The 17552-nt window shown below is 40.3% G+C and overlaps 1 protein-coding gene across 1 annotated transcript; it reads right to left on the bottom strand.

Moving 5' to 3' along the window:
* Positions 1–142: 142 nt before the first annotated feature.
* On the bottom strand, positions 143–12274 carry ATP6V1G3 (ATPase H+ transporting V1 subunit G3). Its single transcript, XM_075760142.1, has 3 exons — positions 12018–12274; positions 3822–3922; positions 143–597 (listed from the first exon to the last, which is right to left on the bottom strand). Exons 1-3 carry the CDS (start codon positions 12097–12099, stop codon positions 424–426), a joined length of 357 nt encoding a protein of 118 aa, XP_075616257.1. The 5' UTR covers positions 12100–12274; the 3' UTR covers positions 143–423.
* Positions 12275–17552: the final 5278 nt, after the last annotated feature.

Genomic DNA, 17552 nt, shown 5'->3' with positions numbered 1-17552 from the left:
TGCTTTATTTTAAGGTTTTGTGATTTTCTTTCATGTGACTTGAAGTACAACAAAGATTGGGATAAACAGACTTTATGCAACATCGCATCCTAGTACAGAACATTTTATAAGAGAAAAGGAATAAAGACTCCCACTGAAAAGCTGCTGGTGTCAAATAATCATTTATTCTGCTGTTGTTGACTTGCCCCCTGTCTAAATGACAAGGGCTTAGCTACCAACAGGAAACAATATTCCAACAAATGTTTGTGACACCTTGGGCAATTCTTGTCATATCAAAAGCCTATGTGGAACTGTGTGCTTTTGGCTTTTAGTGTTCTTTTTTCTCACACATACAGAAACAATAGATGAGGAAATATTTATGCTTATCAAGAAAGAAGGCTACTTTTTGCAAACATCCTTCCCCAGCATGGATCTTAATGGATCTTAAACTGCATGTCTGAAGTTTGGGTGAACTTCAGGGTTGATGTCGCATATTGTGCTCAAAAGCTTTTTCATCATGCTCTCCATGTTCTTGTGGTAGCTGCTAGTGAGGTTTCGAACGGTTTCTGTTGTTTGCTCTTCTATTTTAGCAGAGAGGTTACCTTGGGAGCCCATTACCTGAAAAGCAGAAGTCCTCTGAGTAAAATAACGGATTATATATGACTATGTTTATTGTAGTTTTCTTCTTCATCTAGCATAAACATAACGCAAACATGTCACAGTGCTTCCAAAAGTAAGGGTATGATCTAGGTTGAACTATACACATAAACACAGAATTAAAGGGAACTCTTTCATATGCTCATTAGCAATGGGAATCTCCCCATGTAACGAAAGTTTCCTAGCTCACTGTGGGAACAACATTGTACATGTTTTGTCTTTTATATCGCTCATTTTAATTTGTTTTCTATTTTAATGACTAGTCAGCTAAGTTCTATCACCAATGTGCTTCATTTGGCCTCACTGAGAATGAATGTGAGCGTGGCTAAGGAGCAAAACATGGGAAAGCCTTCCTGACAATGCATAATTACAGTTTCAGAGTACTTGAAATGTCTTCAGCAGTTAGTGATGTATAACCCTCAACAGGCCTCAGACAAGGTCTTTTAATGTTACATTTTCTTATCTGGCGAAATACCAGACAGCTTCTGGCACAGTTAATATCAGGACATTCGCTTAGAATTTAATTGACTCTAGGCTCGCTGAACATTTCAGCAAGGTTATGTTATAAACAGATGCACGCGTTCCAAATCTGTGACTTTGCTCCCTCCTCCCCCACTGCCCCAACATCCCTTGAATTCTTCCCTTATGGAAAAGTCCTTCAGATACCAGCAGAGAAATTGGTTTCCAGCTAAAGAATTCCACAGGGGAGAGCAGAAGACATTTCTGCACACTGACAGAGTAAGAAAGGAACAAGTAACATATTCGTCTTATTCCTGCCATAGTTCTCTGGGGTGGACTAGCAGCTGAAGCTAATGTGTGACGCTAGTGGAATACCTAGAGGATGACCAGAAATAAAGGAGGAGTCGTTAGCTTTATTTTCCATGTGATTTCAGCCCAACTTAGTCCTTAAAAGAAGGAAAAGCAGCTGAGTTAAGATCTTTTGCACCAATCACCTTTACAATTCTATTTATCAGTACCTGGCACGGTAGTAAGGTTTGTCCGTAATTCAGATGTAAAACACTCTGATTTGGAAGAAATACAGGACATAGACATAATTGTAAATATCGGGAAAAGAATATAGTTTTCTATAGTAACTATTTTTAGCTGCCGTTTTATTTTAGCTTTTAGACAAGTTGTAAGGGTCTCATGTGGGAAAGATTGTGCAGCTTAGACCAGATTTAGGAAGCTGATTTTTTTCCACTGGGGAAAATAACTTTCTAGAGATCCCAGGTGGCTGCATGTTATCCAGCTACTAAATACTTTTGGAAAAACCTCAAGAAAAGTATTATAATTTTAAGAAGAGCCTCTGTAGACTGGGAACCTGCTCTCTCAGTTCATGTTAATACTGTAAATTAAGATAGTAGATTCTTACTCTTCTATGTACTTTTTTCCCTTTTTTCTGCTTCTGAATTTGAAGACTTTTTTCTTGTCAGGATACAGATAGTGCTCTGTTTACTCTGATTTCTGCTGACCTTGAAGATCTATGCCTTATTTTGCCTATACTGGTTTTATGTTGGTGTCATTCCAAAGTTGCTAAAATGTTACACTGACTTGGAAGCCATAAAATTCAGAACTAAGCTGCACATCTCCAGAGTTCAGTGATCTCAGACTCTGTTTACAAACACCATGAGCACTCGCAAGATTGGTTTGAGATCCGGGCTTAAATTTTGTATATTTTGAAAAAAGATCTTGTGTATTGTCACTCTAACCTCAAATGAATCATTATTTTATGTTGCTGCTGTTGTTCATTTTGGACTAATGTGGAACATCTCATATTATGAGAAAACTTACCCCAGTTTGGATACAACACCACCAAGTAGGAGGAGGAACAGCATTAAATGAGACTGTGACAAAGAATTAAAAACACTTTGTGTCTGAATACCTGAGCCAGCGATCTGACCTGGGCATCAGACATCCCTCTACACCGGCTTAGCTGAAACTCCTGACTGCCTTCCAGGCACAGGTTAATAATGATGACATTTGTCTAGGTAGATAAATGTTCAACATAATGGGGTCAGGGAACGTGAAGGAGGACTGCAATGATCTTGTACAACATGCTGTCATTTGAGGAGCAATATGGGCTCTGTCCTGCTTGGGTGAAACGTTCAGTCAACAAACAGTGGCCTTTCCCTGCAGCTTGAATTTTGTTTGTGATGAAAAAATTGAGTTCACACCAAAGCAACATCTTTTCCTTCTGCTCTTTCAGACTTAAAACAAGAAGTCTGGCTTGACTGAAAAGGTGAACAAATTTTAGAGTTGTTTTTATTTAGTGTCTGTAAACATCTGAAATTGTACATATGAGACAATTCCACCTGGCCTGGCTGTGTGACAGTGCGTCGGGGGGCTGGCAGTGTACGTTAGAGACTTTGTGTGTGTATATCTGTTCCTAGGGCTTGTGATCTCTGCTGGAAAATGTTTTATGTGAAGTGAGACTGAAATGACAGGTTTGTAAAGCAGTTTTTATTTGACCTCTTTGGGTTTTTTGTGGCTGCTTTTGCACGTGTAGTTTCCTTGCCTTTGCACAAAACAAGCAGGGGAAAAAACAAGAACAAAAACCTAAGGGGAAGGTCACCAAGAAAAAGAGAATGGTGTGTGAACCTTCATGAAAACACTAGAGAAAACTGCAAGATGGCATAAGTGTATAAAATGTGGTATAACTCAGATATGAAAATATTGCCCAGACCATTTTTACTATGAAAACGTAGTGGAAAAACTCCAAAGTTTTGGTGATTTCAGTTCATCAAAGATACAGTCTTGTATGCAGTCAAAAAAGTCAGCTAAAGTGGAACAGAAATAGAAAGAAAGATTTTAAATCTTTGATTTTACTGAAACATCCACCCTACCGAAATCTCCAGTTTCAAGACAGGAATGAGGTCTATTTGGAGTTAAAGAAAGAGGACCCAAAGGTATTTTTCCTTAAGGGAGATAAGTCTTCAAAAGACAAGCATGAACCAAATACAGAATCTGGACAATTTTAGTGGTGAAAGTCCATAATACCTTCTACAAATGCATTCAAAGACTGTGAAGAAATCAAAATGAAGCATAATGTATCATAGGTGATATCTCTGTATTTAATCAGTATCAGCATGTTGGTTTGCAGAAGTCTCCATGTAACACTGTTTGAAGCAATTTGTTTTACCGTTGAGCAGATCGACACTACAAAAGAACATATCCAGGTTTCTTACGTTTGTTTGCTTGTTCCTAAATTCCTTCTCCCTCTGTAACCGGTAGTGGTCTATCTCGGCTATGGCTTCTTCCTTGGCCTGCTTCAGCCTCTTTCCCTTTCCTAATGGGGGGAAGAAACAGGGCTTTACTTCACACTTGTCACTGTATCACAAAAGATAACTCTCTAAATCAGAGGTATTTTACACGGCATAGTGAAATGGACAAAGTTTTGAGCAAAGTCAACAGCAGCTTTATTTGCACAAGAATGGTCAGAAGAGTCAAAGTGATTTAGGTAGGGTGTTTTGTGACTGAACGCTAGTCGTGCAAGTACCCATCTTCTGAGACCAACTCCCTGTGCGAAAGCACACATTAAATGAAAAGCCTGTTGGTTTGCTAACAACAGAAGTCTTTTTGCAACTACGTATTTTCTCATAACACAAATGCTTTGCTTTTTTTTTTTTTTTTAATCACAGCTTGGTGTTTAAATAAATATCTATCTTTCCTTCATCAGCAATAGTAGCAGCCAGATAACAGATTTTAGTTGTCACTGATGGGAAAAGACGTTATTCTGTAAGATTTGCTATATTGATTGGTTGCCAGCATCCCTTCATCCCACACCAACTGGATTCTGCTTAGAGCTGGCAGATTTCCAAGTTACGGCAAGATATGTCTTAACCACTATCAAACTGAGTTACAACCCTCTGGGCTTTGTCCTCTTCTCCCCCACCCTTTTCCCTTAACATTTTTTAAATGCAGAAGTGAGGGATTAAAAGGATGTCAATGGTATTCTCTACCAATGCATAGAAAATATGAAAGTGATTAAAAAGTCTTTTTTTCCCCCTTTTTTACAGGAGAGGGATCTGTAAGGTGGCATTTTAGGTTGCAGTGGAAACTAGAGCCTTCCTCCTGAACAGGCTTGTTTACATACTTCGTTTTGTTCACTGTGAATAGTTACTTTGTGTTAGGTAAAATGCTAAAGGTTTGTCAAACCAAGCCCACATAAGTCACCGCAGGACTGAGCATAAGGTGGTTCCTGGGTTTAGCAGGGATGTTATGTAAAGGATAGGAGTAAAAGGTTTGATGGGAACGTGATGCTTAAGTTTTTACATGAAGTGTTGAACGTGTTGTAACCACCCCACAGTGATGCATCTCTATCTATCTGCCTGTTTTGTATAAAGTTGGCAAAGTTGCGTGGATCTCCGCAGGACTCTGCTACACTACTTGGTGAGGAAAAAGTCACTTTCTAACTGGTGGGGCTGTAAGCCTCTTGCGTTGAAAGTTGGTATGTTATACCTGAGACCTGGGCTCATGCTGATTTTGGGGGTCTCTTTCTGCTCTACAGCTAGAATTTTAGCAGTGGGAAGGGATAAGCTTGCTCCCTTTTCTTAACGGGAGACATGTCTTCAATGGCTGAAAAAGCTATTGCTTAGTTGCTTAAATCAGGGTATTATAAGAATGAGGGAGTGGAGGCTAGGCAACTGAAAAAAGGCATCTTGATCTGATGCAGGAAACATCCATTTATTTATTTACTTATTGTAACCACCTACCTAACATCACTGAGCAATGTGAATATTTTTGTAAGTTTTGGGTTTGGTTTGGTTTTTTTTAAATCTTTCAATTCAAGCACAAAAGTTGAAAATGGTATCTTTTCTGAAACCCTAAGGAATGTTCTCCAACTAGGCTAGAAAGACGAGCATTAGTATTTCTGATTTATTTTCAGCAGGCTGCTACTTTGGATTGGTCGCACCTGTGCTGGGCTTATGAAGCCTTATCAGGTGTGGCATAGAGCAATCTGCTTCCACTGAGCATGGCACAATGAGGAAGATGACTCTTGGGAGGAAGACTGTTGGTTTTGATACATCTGAGATTCAACGAAAACCTGGGTAAAATGCCTGATCCAGCAGTAACTTATTTGCCCAGTTGATGGCTCCTCCTGAAGTCATTATCTGCAGATGGGTGAGTAGAAGCAGAGAGATGCCGGTAATGTGAAATTCCTTTTAAAGGCTTGATTCCTGGACTGTTTGATTTATGGATGTGCTTATTGTGAGACCTGGGGCGCATGATTGTATAAAGGCTCTTTACAGGAAGAAATAACCTGGTGAGAAACTAGATAGCTTTACTGACTCTCAGTTCATCAGCGCAGTGCTTTCTTCTGTAGTTCATTATATTTCTCGGGGTCCTTCTGCCACCGAGGCATGTGCTTATGTATAAAGGGGGAGAGAGGCAGTTTAAAACCTAACGTGTACTTTCCTAGAGTTTGTATTTGTTTGACAAGGGCTGATTCACTCAGTTTCTGCCACTCACTGTATGAAGTCTTGAGACCAGTATGTGTGGACAGACAGATTTGTGTAGGAGCCTGGTATCAATCTGGACAACAAAATTTGGAACCAGATTTAGGTCTGTATTTTGAAGTTTCCCTTATTCTCCTCTCCAAATTTGGAGCTGATCAGCCTTTTGTAGAGTTTTCCTCTAGGAGTGGAGCTGGGGGGCGATTCTCTGGAGCTGGAAGTTGGGGGGGAGTGACTACGATGAAGCTCTGCCAATTTCACCAGCTGAGGAACTGGATCTCTAAAGCAAATTAAATTATTTCAAAATCAGTGGGATTTTAATTTCAAATTCCATCTGGGGGGCCATCTGTAGTAAATATGTTGCATATTTGGCCACCAGATAGATAAATAAATCCATTTAAAATGCATAAAATGGAAAGAGATTAACTGTAAAACAACAGTTCATTTGCCTCTGACAATGTAGCTAGTGAACCAAAAAGTACATATATACATACATGGCAGCTCTTGACAGTGCACTGGAGTAAGCACAATACATAGGGTGTCACTGTAGGGTGGCAGCCATTTCATTTTTCCATGATGCCTTTAGGATTGGCACAGCAGGAACCTGCTGCTTCCTATTTAATTAAGTGGAAAAGCTGTGAGTAAATTACTGCTAGTTCAACAACGTTGTGGACAGAATCGGCAACTGCCAACATATGCGATAGTGCATATGCTGCACCTGATTAAGTTAAGCAGAAACTAGAGCTTAACCTGCTGTTTCACTAGAGACAAACCAAAATTAATTGATCAGTCTGTTATTAACCACTTGTCTGCTACCTTAGCTGTGCATTAGGGGATTGCCTTTTCAAAGTCTCACTGATCTTCTGGACAGGATTCTCTGCAGAGCACAGCCGAGCTGAAATCAAACCTTACGCACTGAAGGGTGGCAGAGCATTGAAATTCAGCCAAGATCGTGCAAAAAGAGGGCAAGAAATACAGGAGGATGGGCAAACCAAGCTGTCCTTATGGCATTTCCTCTACGATCATAAGGGCGAGGTACAGAAAGCTCCAAGTTTGAAGAGACTTTTGCCCCAAAGGGGATGCTGTGGGGGCCAGGTTTGCTGCCGCCACTTTGTCCCTCCTTTCCACCCTTGAAGACAGGGAGCAGCAAAGCAGCTGTGCTATGCCTGGTGTCCTTGTCCACCGTTGTCCATGACTACGGTAGCTGACAGCCTATAAATTTCTAGGTATTGTGTTCAACTGGCCAAACCTTAACCAACTTTCTGTAACAAGTCAGCCCTGTATTAGATTTTCTTACCTAACCTCGGAAGGCATTATTAGCATGGAGAAAGGTTGTATTCTTCTTTCTAGGCATTTCTGTGATAATGAAATACCTACATGTGGTTAGACCCAAAAGAACTGGTGAGGTTTTTTAGGTGGTTGGGGATTTTCAGATCTTGCAAGAAAAAGACAGTAAAAAGCAAAAATGTTGCATTCTAATTTGCCTAAACACCGAGTTATCTTACTTTCCAAAAACTGCCATGCTAAAATTGGCTTTCTGTTTTCAAACATATCATCGAGGCTTCTAGCTGAATTTCTGCACAGAAATCATGTCATATGAAGAAGTTGCCAAAAATTAATCCTGTTTTCTTTAAATAGGACCATTTCAGTTGTCTTCAAGAGTGTTAAATTGTCTGCAAAATGGGATTTAGGGATGCTCATTTTGAGAAGGCTATTTTGCACTTTTAATAAAATACAATAGAGGCAGTTGATCAGTACGTACAGCTTTTTCAGTAGATAAAATATGTCCTGGATATTATCCAAGACAGCACCATGGATATAATTCTGTTTACAATATCTTATTTTGATTAATATTTGGTTTTAATCTGATTTCCTGAAATCTTTCATCTGAGTTTTCATTTCATTAGGCACTAGAAACTCAAGCCAAGATATAAAAAGCTAGAGGAAAACAAGTTTTGCTAAACCCAGTGTTCATGACACATTTGCTTCCCTTCTTTTACCCAAAAGGATTTTCAGGAATTGATGTCTTGGCTCTGACAGTGCTCAGTTATTTCTGGGATCCGAATTAAGCTTAAAGCAAAAATGATAGATAAAGCAGTGCTGTGTATAAAAGGCCAAAGGATTGCAGACTGTTTTGGTTTGTGTTTAACCAATTTAATAGTTTCAGTCTTGCATGTGTGCATTTACCAACAAACTATTCATAATTTGCCAGGTATAAATGCCATCAGCCAATGATACAGTAAAGATATTGCAAGCCAGGATAAAAGGGTATTGAGCAAGAAGTACGAAAAAGCATGTACAGAGGACCTTGAGCCTGCATTTTTTGCTTTGCTTCATGTCTATGAATATAATTTTATTTGCTAATTTTTCAGTTATCCAAAGTGGATTTTGCATTACAAACAGCTGCACATATGTCAGCAAAAACTGGGCCCACTATCTGTTTATACACAATATTATGTGTGTTCACGCTACGTTTTGATCTGGTTATGTATCAACTGTAAACACTGAAGGGTTTGCGTAAGGGTAGTTTTGCACATTTCCTTGAAAATGACTTTTCCTGGTTGCGTCCCATGAAGGATCTGCCTTTCATTCTTCTCTCGTTACAGTGCAAATAGAATAGTCGGACTCGTTCGTACAGTGGTGTTGTGCAAGGGCTGTCTGTGGTGACAAAGGTCATATCCAGAGTTTAGCAGGGATGGGACGCACTAGCGCTCGCGGGGCGGGTTCACTGCTTTCACTTGCAGCCCAGATCAGAGTGCCCAGCCCTGAGCAGAAGCTGCTGATCTAAACTGGTACCAGGTAGATTTGGGCTGGTATTTCCTGGGGTGAAGCAGCATGGCCTCGCCTTGTTTCTCCCAGTTGTGTGTGCACAGGTTAACTGATTGTACTGGGTATATCGGTTGCGTTTCATGTATTTCATTTTATCGTACTTTTTACACTCAAACTATGCGATCCTTTATGCTGATCTAACTGCAGAATCAGTCTGGGGAAGAGACATCTTTGTCCCACAGTATTTAAGTTATGCTGGTATAGTTAGGTATCTAAGGTGGTGTAGTGACATTGCTGTGAAAAATATTGACATTAAGGACAATATGGAAACTTTTTTGTTTTGTAACCTCACTGCAAACCTATTGTACTCTTGACTATAATAACGATTTTCTAGGTGTAATTATTCTGTTAGATTAGCTATAATGCTTGGTTTAGCACACAATTTGTGGTGGAGTAGTCCTTAGAAAAACCTGAATCGAAACATTAAGGCCTGACCTTACTTATGTGATCCATGAGATCTAAAATTAACAAGTCCTTTGCTGTTCACACCCTAGTACAAACTGTTGGCAGTATTTATCGTGAACGAAAAGATCCACCAAAGTCTTTAGGCTATAGATGAACATGCCACATCAGCAGTTATTTGAACTTTTTGCCCTTGCTACACCTAGGAATAAAATGTCTTGGAAATGCTCAAGGTTTTTGCTGGGATTGCACAGAGCTGCTGAGGTTGGAAGGGGCCTCCAAGGGCTGCTGCAACCCCTGCTCAGAGCAGGCTGGGCAAGGGCAGCTTGGTCAGGGCCACATCCAGTGGGTTTTGAATGTCTCAGAGTAGAGACTCCACAGCCTCTCTGGGCAGTCTGTTCCTGGGTTTGACCTCCCTCGCAGTTAGAGTTGTTTTCTTATGTTTAAATTTATGCTATTTGTCTCTTGCCCTTTCAATGGATATCACTGGAAAGAGTTTGGCTTTGTCTTCTTTACCCCCTTCCCATCTTTTTTTTCTTTTTTTTCCTCCAGATTTTTATGTATGAGAAATTTTTATTTTCCTTCACAATTTTTATAAAAGCAGAAAAATGTTTGGCTTTAAAAGTAATAGAGAAGAAAGTCATACTGATGAAATATTTTTACTGTAAATATTTTTACTGATAGCAAAATTCTTAACAGCTGTTTTTCTGTAGCTGCTGAATAACTCCTACCTCTACACTAATGCACTGGTAGGTGTAGGCAGTGGTTTAAGTCAAGTTTCTGACTCAGAGGTGTCTGGAAGATGCTTTATCTGTGAGCAGCCCTGCGCTTATCACAAACACTCAGTGTGGGGCTGAGGTGATGACAGAGGAGTGTGTGTTTTGCAGAGTAAACGCACCTGTAACCATGTCTGGATTCCACAAGACACTTGTCTTGGGTCATTACTTTTATGTTATAATGATGCTTTTTCATTTTGGAGTTTGTTAATTTATGAAAACTCATTTTAATTGGCTGTTTTAGAAAAAGCCAATCTGACTTCTCTGGTTGTAAAAACAAAAGCAAACCAAACCAAAAGTAAAGGGCAATCAACATCAAGCTATCATAGTTAGAGGCCTGATTCTGCAGCCTGTGCTCAGACCAAACCCCCGGGCCCTCCACGGGGGCCATGCCTTTCCAGGTCACGCGCCATCTTGCTGCTTGCTCCCAGGAACAGTGCGTTTCCCCTGCCCGATGAGAAGGGAAGAACTATTCCACTGAGAGCACCCCGTTTAGCTAGATAAGGGTGAAATCACTTAATTATTCCTCGCTTTCAGGCTGGGAGCAGCAACCCCAAACACCTTTTTGTAAGCCTTCTCTTTTATGAAGATAGATTTTTTTTACTTTTCCCCTCTGTTGCTTCTGCAAGGCACAGGTGGTGACTGGGTGCTCAGGGAAGGGGTATTGCCTTCCTACTTATTTTCTGTGTGCTGTTGTATAAATTAACATGTTGCACTAATGATTAATGAACACACAGCAATGCTGATTTCTATGTGGAAGGGATATAGGAACTGCATATATTATTTTTGTTTAGCTTCTATGTCTCTGTGGAAAACAAAACATATTCCTTCATCATGCTCTTGCAGCGCAGGACATCTTCATGCATTTCAGTTGAGTCCTGCAGGACAATGTTGTTTCCTACTGCTGGTTTCTAAATCAAGATAACTCCATGAAACAGTACTAATGTTTCACTGGTAATGCAGGTCAGTGACTCATGTGGTTGGTACCTACATCCAGGAGAATAAGGTCACCATATTTTTGCATTAAATCACTGTGAGATGAATACAGAAAATGAAGGAAATAGATAATGGAAAGACTGCCAGCAGAATTATTTCTTTGATTGAAATTATTCTAGCAGATAACTTTAATTTTTATATTTGTTGTTACTACTTTTTTGCTTATATTTGACTAGAATAAAAATATATGAATGCATTATTATTATTTGATATCTACACATGCTTTGCCCTGGGCATTTAGGCATTTAGCAAACAAGATGTTTATTGTAAATTAAACTTTTTATCACTTGCTGATTGCTTGTACCATGTAATAAGACTTACAGGAATGACCTATCACAGTACTGACAGTTCTCGTGATTGTACCATGACTTTCATTACTATCATTGTGCTGAAGTCTCCCTTTGTTTTCATATATTTTTTTGAAGCCCAGCTGAGATTAGAAGGCAAGTTACTAGATTTTGTAAGTAAAGAGGAACACTGGAAAAATTTATACAAGACCTATAAAGGGAAATGGAGAGTTTAGAGTCTGATCCTCCAGAGCTGGCAGCAAGAGACATGTAGGCTTCTAGTTTAAATACCTGAGGAAGGCTGTAATGACATTATTGGCATTGAGATAAAGCAAGAATAAATCTAGCTGACAGGATGTGTATAACAAAGAAAAACTTGTTTAACATAATAAGGCACGTGCACACACACCCACACAAGCCCACATGTGCACACAGAATTTTAAGCAAACTCTGAATGTTCAGGTTTGGTTAAATGCCTGGCTGCAGTCAAGGCACAGCACTAATGCAAGTGAGAAGAAAGACTAGGTGCAGTACAGCTGTGATGTATCCAGGTGAAATAATGTCGTCTTTCTGTGAGTCACTGTAATGCTGAAGAACTTACAGTAGAAAACTACAGTAAAACCAGGCCAGCTACTCACTTTTTTTGGCTTCCTCCAGTTTGTCCTTAGCACGTTTTTCTGCCTGCAGAAGCTGCTGGATTCCCTGAGACTGGCTGGTCATGCTGATTGCTGAGGCCGGTGTACTTCTGTGGGGACGGGAGCTCGGAGGGAGTTTTATACAGCCGCCAGGCTCTTCCTTGTGTTTTTTTTTTTTTTTTGTTCTGTCTGTTATTACAACAGCCTTCCAGATTGCGCCAAACCAGCTGGCTCTGCCTGGATTGCTGCCGGCCAAAAAGGCTTGCTAGTGTAATCAGAAAAACACAGCAGCGAGGTTGAAAGGAATGTTCTGCCCTCCTCAGGGTCACTGAAAAGCTGAAGTGTCCGATTAACACATTGGGAAAAGAAGAGAAGAGCACTCCAAGTGGCTTCTAGTTTAATGGAGATCCTTTTTTTTTAATCTTTTATTGCTGAAGCAGAATCCATCTTGTCAGAGGAACTGAGGAAAAATAATTGCTTCTTAGAATTTCCTTTTATTAAAACTTCCTATGAATGTGAGGAAGTAGTCAACAAGTAGTTTTTGTTAAACACAGTGAACTGGTGGTAGATTTCTGTTTGGGGTTACTTCTTAACATTACTCGTTAGAGTTTTTTCACTTAATACACAACTTCATTGGAAATGAATTCATCAGGGACTAAAGTTTAAAAAAAACACGTGGTGGTTGAGGTGTGCTCTGCGTTTTAATCTGCCACAACTGAGATGAGTGCTGTGATGGGAAGCTGTGGGATTAGCTCTAAGATACAGACTCTGAGAAGGTGTGACTGGTGGTCTAGGTCTTACTTTCAAGTCCTACTAACACACACACAACAGTCAAGTGAACACGTGAGCGTCGTTGCAGATGCACGCCCCGTTCCCTATGGTAGGAAAGTGCGTCTTGTGAGCTACTGCACAAATGAGCCGCACGTTCATATTTTCAATCCTTATTAAAAAAACCCACAACAAAACCCACTGTCAAAGGTACTTCAGCCATTGCACAGGAGGAGGACATGTCAAGATGCATAATTAAAATAATTTTTTTTTTAAATACCTCATAGCATGAGTAAAGCATATTTACTGCAAGTTCTTTGGACACCTGTGTCAGGACCAGAGATCACCTTCTGATGTAAATGGGTTTTTCTGCCTGGCACTATATATCATTATTATTATACACACATACATATAAGTGTATATATGTGATTTCTGCTTATATATTATAAAATAAAAAACATATATATATATTATTTGGTGTTCTCTGCTAATGGCCTTTGCTGTAGGGCCCTTTCTTTTCTGGGGCTTCCTAGGGCAGCTGTACCATGCTACTTGCTTGCTGTAAGGCTATTACCTGGCCCTTAGGAGGGAATGCGTTCTGTTGTTATGAAGGGTCTTTTCCTCTCCCCCTCCCCCCCGCCCCAATAGCTGCAGGCTTGAGGGGAAATGGAGAGAGAAGGCTCTTGTCCTGTTACTGTCTTCTGCTGTGCTCTGAATGACAGTAGTACACAGACTTGGAAAAGGGAAGTTGTTTTTTTGATTTGTGATGTCATGGAGTCAAATTCCACCCAGGCTCCCTCTTGGGAAAATGTCTATTTTTTACAGTGTATTAGTTGCCGAGTTTCTTCCTTCATCCAGAAACCATGTGAGATGCCTCCATGTCTCCAGCACTGAAATCGGAGATCTGCTCTAGCTGCAAGAGAGCCGAAATGGCACTATATTTAGAAGATTTTAATGCACAGCCTTGAACTTTATTTTACTCAGACATAAAAGAGGAAGTGATGATCAATTGTACGGAAAATGTGGAAACTGTAGGGTTAGGAAGCCTGTTGTGCCACTGGGGCTCAGTTCCAAATGATCTGACTGGCAAAGAAAAGCAGAAGTGGAAAATGAAAGTAAAAATGAAGAGATTTGGTTTACTTCGGGCAGGAAACTTGGACTCAGAACTTTAAAGCAGTAGTTACTTAAAAATTAAATAGCAAGCGGAAATGTCAGGCTTGTCTCGGACATCAAAAGTATATTCCAGGCGAAGGGTTTTGTCAAGCCAATCTCATTGCTATGAGATGCGTTACAAAACTGCTAGCAAATGAAACTGTTTCAGAGTTTCTGGACTTGGCTGAAAGCATCAGGGGTCAGACCCTTTGATTTTTTTCAAAGCAGTTCTTAATGCTGTAATTATGTTATGTGGGCCTCAGTAATGATCTGAATTTTGATATTTACAATCTGTTATTTTAAATTAATATTTCACAGAAAATAGTTCTATATGATGAATTTTTATGGAAAAAATCCACCCTTGAACAGATTACAAAGCTCTTCCATTGTTAAAAATTCATATATTTCATAAGTAGATCATTTGAGCTGCAAATGTCACAGTTCACATATTTCAACGTTTTTCTTGAATAAAAAAAATCTCAGTTTATAGTTTTCCTTTTAGTTCATATACAGTGTGGTGGCATGCTATGCTGGCACTTCTGACGGCATCAGGCAGGTATTGGTATGCCTCTGCAGGGGAGAAGATGGTAATTTATTTTGGCTGGTGCTTATACACGTTTTGTTAGACTCCCCACAAAGTACTGCCACTTAGAACTAATTTCAAAGCTTGTCTGATGGTGACGGTGATGATCTCAGACTATGTTGACATGGCACCTCTGTGTATCCCACTTCATGGATTATTCATTAAAATAAAGTAGGTTGAGCCATCAACTGACCAAACAGGCTCCTACTTCATCACACAAGCTAATAAGAAAGTTCTCTGTGTCGTAGCCACTGACTTTCTTTCCAAGTCAGCTCCAGACTCACAGACTCATTTAATTAGAGAAGAGAAGCCGGCATGGTGACTGGTGATGGGGGGGAGGAGACATGTTACCAGAGGGAGAGAGGGCAGAGAGAAGTTTGTTTTGGTTTCATCTCCCAAGGGATGAGAGACCCTGCTGAGCTCCCCCTGCTCATCCACAGTTGAACCAGCAGAAACACTCTCTAAATTGGGAATTTCTGGTTTAGACGGAGGCTGTGCAGCTGCTGCCTTCTCTCTGCAGTGGGAAGATCAGGGCCAGTGGGTAAGTTCACCCCAGGTAGTTCAGATTATTTTATTTGGAAAAAAATCTGCTTGCTGTTACTCAGATTGAGCCTTACCTAGCATGAATATAACAACTTCTCAGTCTATCTGCCACTGAGCAGTAAAGACAGTGCTGTGGCAGCCTTTTATTGTGGTTTAAGTGTGCACAAGCTCTCCTGTATGTAGGAGGGCAGCAGGCAGAGTTTCTGCTGAAATGTGTTTAAGTTGAAGGTCTCCAATGCATTGTCTCTGTGGCTGTACTTCCCAAAGCACGCACAGTTTTTTAATCACTTTATAATAAAAAAATATTCTTTCCAAATAAGCTGTTGTGACTACTAAGTAGTATGCTTTGTTCAGGCTACAGCTTCAAAGCAGCGACATTGATTCAGTGATAAAGTCTTAAAATCAGCAGCACATCAGGCGGGGCAGCTGGCGCGGATGCTTTTGTGTGTCGGCATGTGCCTTTTGTTTTGTTGCTCTAGAAAGACCTAAGTAAGGAAAAGCAAGGTGCACACCTGCATAGCTTCCTACATCATGATGGGGACTGCTTTTCTGATGAAAACAGAGCACCTTCAAAGGGAGTAAGATCCATCATATTGAGAAAGGGTAGTGTGCTCCTGTCAGCGTTAATGTCAAGAGGTCTTTGTGCATAAATTAAAATGTATGCATAGTGAAAACCATCACGTTTCTCAAAATCACAGCCTTTTCTCTCTGAATTCAACCACCATGTTTGCTTACATTAAAAGAAAAACAGTTATGCACTTTGTACTGAAGTTGTAATTCTGTCTGCTTGCTAGGATTCTCGCTACAGCATTTTCTGACAGTGACGTTCTCGCTCTGTTGACATCAGTGCAGTTGACCTCAGCAGCATGAATTTCACCCAGAGGCCTGAAAAATATGGGAACAAATAGGCAAGCAAGGAGGAATAAATATTAAAATATTGCCAGAGGCAGGTTGCTGCCATGCTGTCTGGGTGAACTTACTGACTGCTGGCCAAGTCTGTCAACACAGCCCCAGCTTCAACTGGCATAGCAGTCTGTCTACCCTATATTGAACACCTACTTGTAAACTAACTCATATTTTTTCCTAAATTTGGCATGTGTCTAGATATAAGTAATTATGTTTGCAGCTATAGTTGGTTTAGCATTTAGAGAAAGCCAGTGTGAGCTGTGTATTTAATTATTTTTTTCTAAAAATCTCTTCAACTCTTAGGAGAAAAATTAAGGAAAAAATATGTATCCTTTTATTTTCACTACCCATGTGATAATTCAGGTAAAGTAAATAATAAAGTGCAAAAAAAAAAAAAAAAAAAAAGGCACCAGAGTCTCTAAAACTTCCAGGTTAATTTCTAACTTGACCATCAGTATGGTTATGATTATTTCCTATTCTCAGTGTATGGTGCGTTCACCCCAGCCAGCAAGTAAGCCCCCACCCAGCAGATTGCTTACTCCCCCACAGTGGCATGGGGGAGAGAACGAAAAGAGCTAAAGTGAGAAAACTTGTAGGTCAATATAAAAACAGTTTAAAAAGGGAGGGGGGGGGAGTGGGAGGCGGAGGCGAAGTGGTGCAAAGGTAGTCACTCACCACCTCCCACAAGCAGACCAATGCCCACTCAGCTTCCAAATAGTTTGGAAAGACCAAATCTCCAGTTTTATTGCTGAGCCTGGCATTACGTGGCATGCAGTATCCCTTTGGTCAGTCCAGGTTGCTGTCCTGGCTGTGCCCCCTCCCAGCCTCTTGCTCACCCCAGCCTGCTCCCTGGGGGTGCAGAGTGAGCAACAGAGAAGGCTTTGACACCTTGCAAGCACTGTTCAGCAACACCTAAAACACTGCTGTGCTATCAATACAATTGTAGTTACAAGCCCACAACGTGTGGGCTGTGATGAAGGAATTAACTCTGTCCCAGCATGCAATGTTTCATTTCAAATTATGTTTCCCCTTTTTCCTTTTCCCAGTGCGGCTATTTGCTGTCTTCTTTCCCACCCTCCTACATGAAGAGCATCCCTCTTCCCTTATTACATTCTCTTGATTTTTAGCATTGCTGCCTTCCCCAAAAGCAGTTTGCGGCCACGCCAGTGTATGTGTGCAGGCAGGTGGGGAGGGGAGGGGAAGTGGGGAGTCATGTGAGTATATTTTGAACTGTGTAGGCTAACCAACAACTCATATCCATGTCACAGCTCAATATTTGCTTGAAGAAAACCAAGTGTAGTATATCAGAAAATTTCAGTGCGCTCTCAAATTAGATTTATCAAGATCAACACAGATACCACAAAATAATAATAAAAAAAATAATTCAGCTTTGCAGCCTAGAGGAGCTGAACCTGTAGTCCTCTGTACTTATGTGCTGCTGCTTTGTATATAGCTCAAGGTCATTTAACCGAATTTGCTGACCTTTGACAAAATCTTACTTTTCTACTCAGTCATTTCATTGTATTTCATTCCAGCTCTGAGCAACACCAACTTAACCCGAAAGTGAATAAAAGACGTAAGAAGAA

Source organism: Balearica regulorum, chromosome 8 (assembly GCF_011004875.1).
Source record: "Balearica regulorum gibbericeps isolate bBalReg1 chromosome 8, bBalReg1.pri, whole genome shotgun sequence".
NCBI classification, from domain to species: Eukaryota; Metazoa; Chordata; class Aves; order Gruiformes; family Gruidae; genus Balearica; species Balearica regulorum.
Note: the sequence above shows the minus strand (reverse complement) of the source record. Positions and strands in the feature narration are given on the sequence as shown.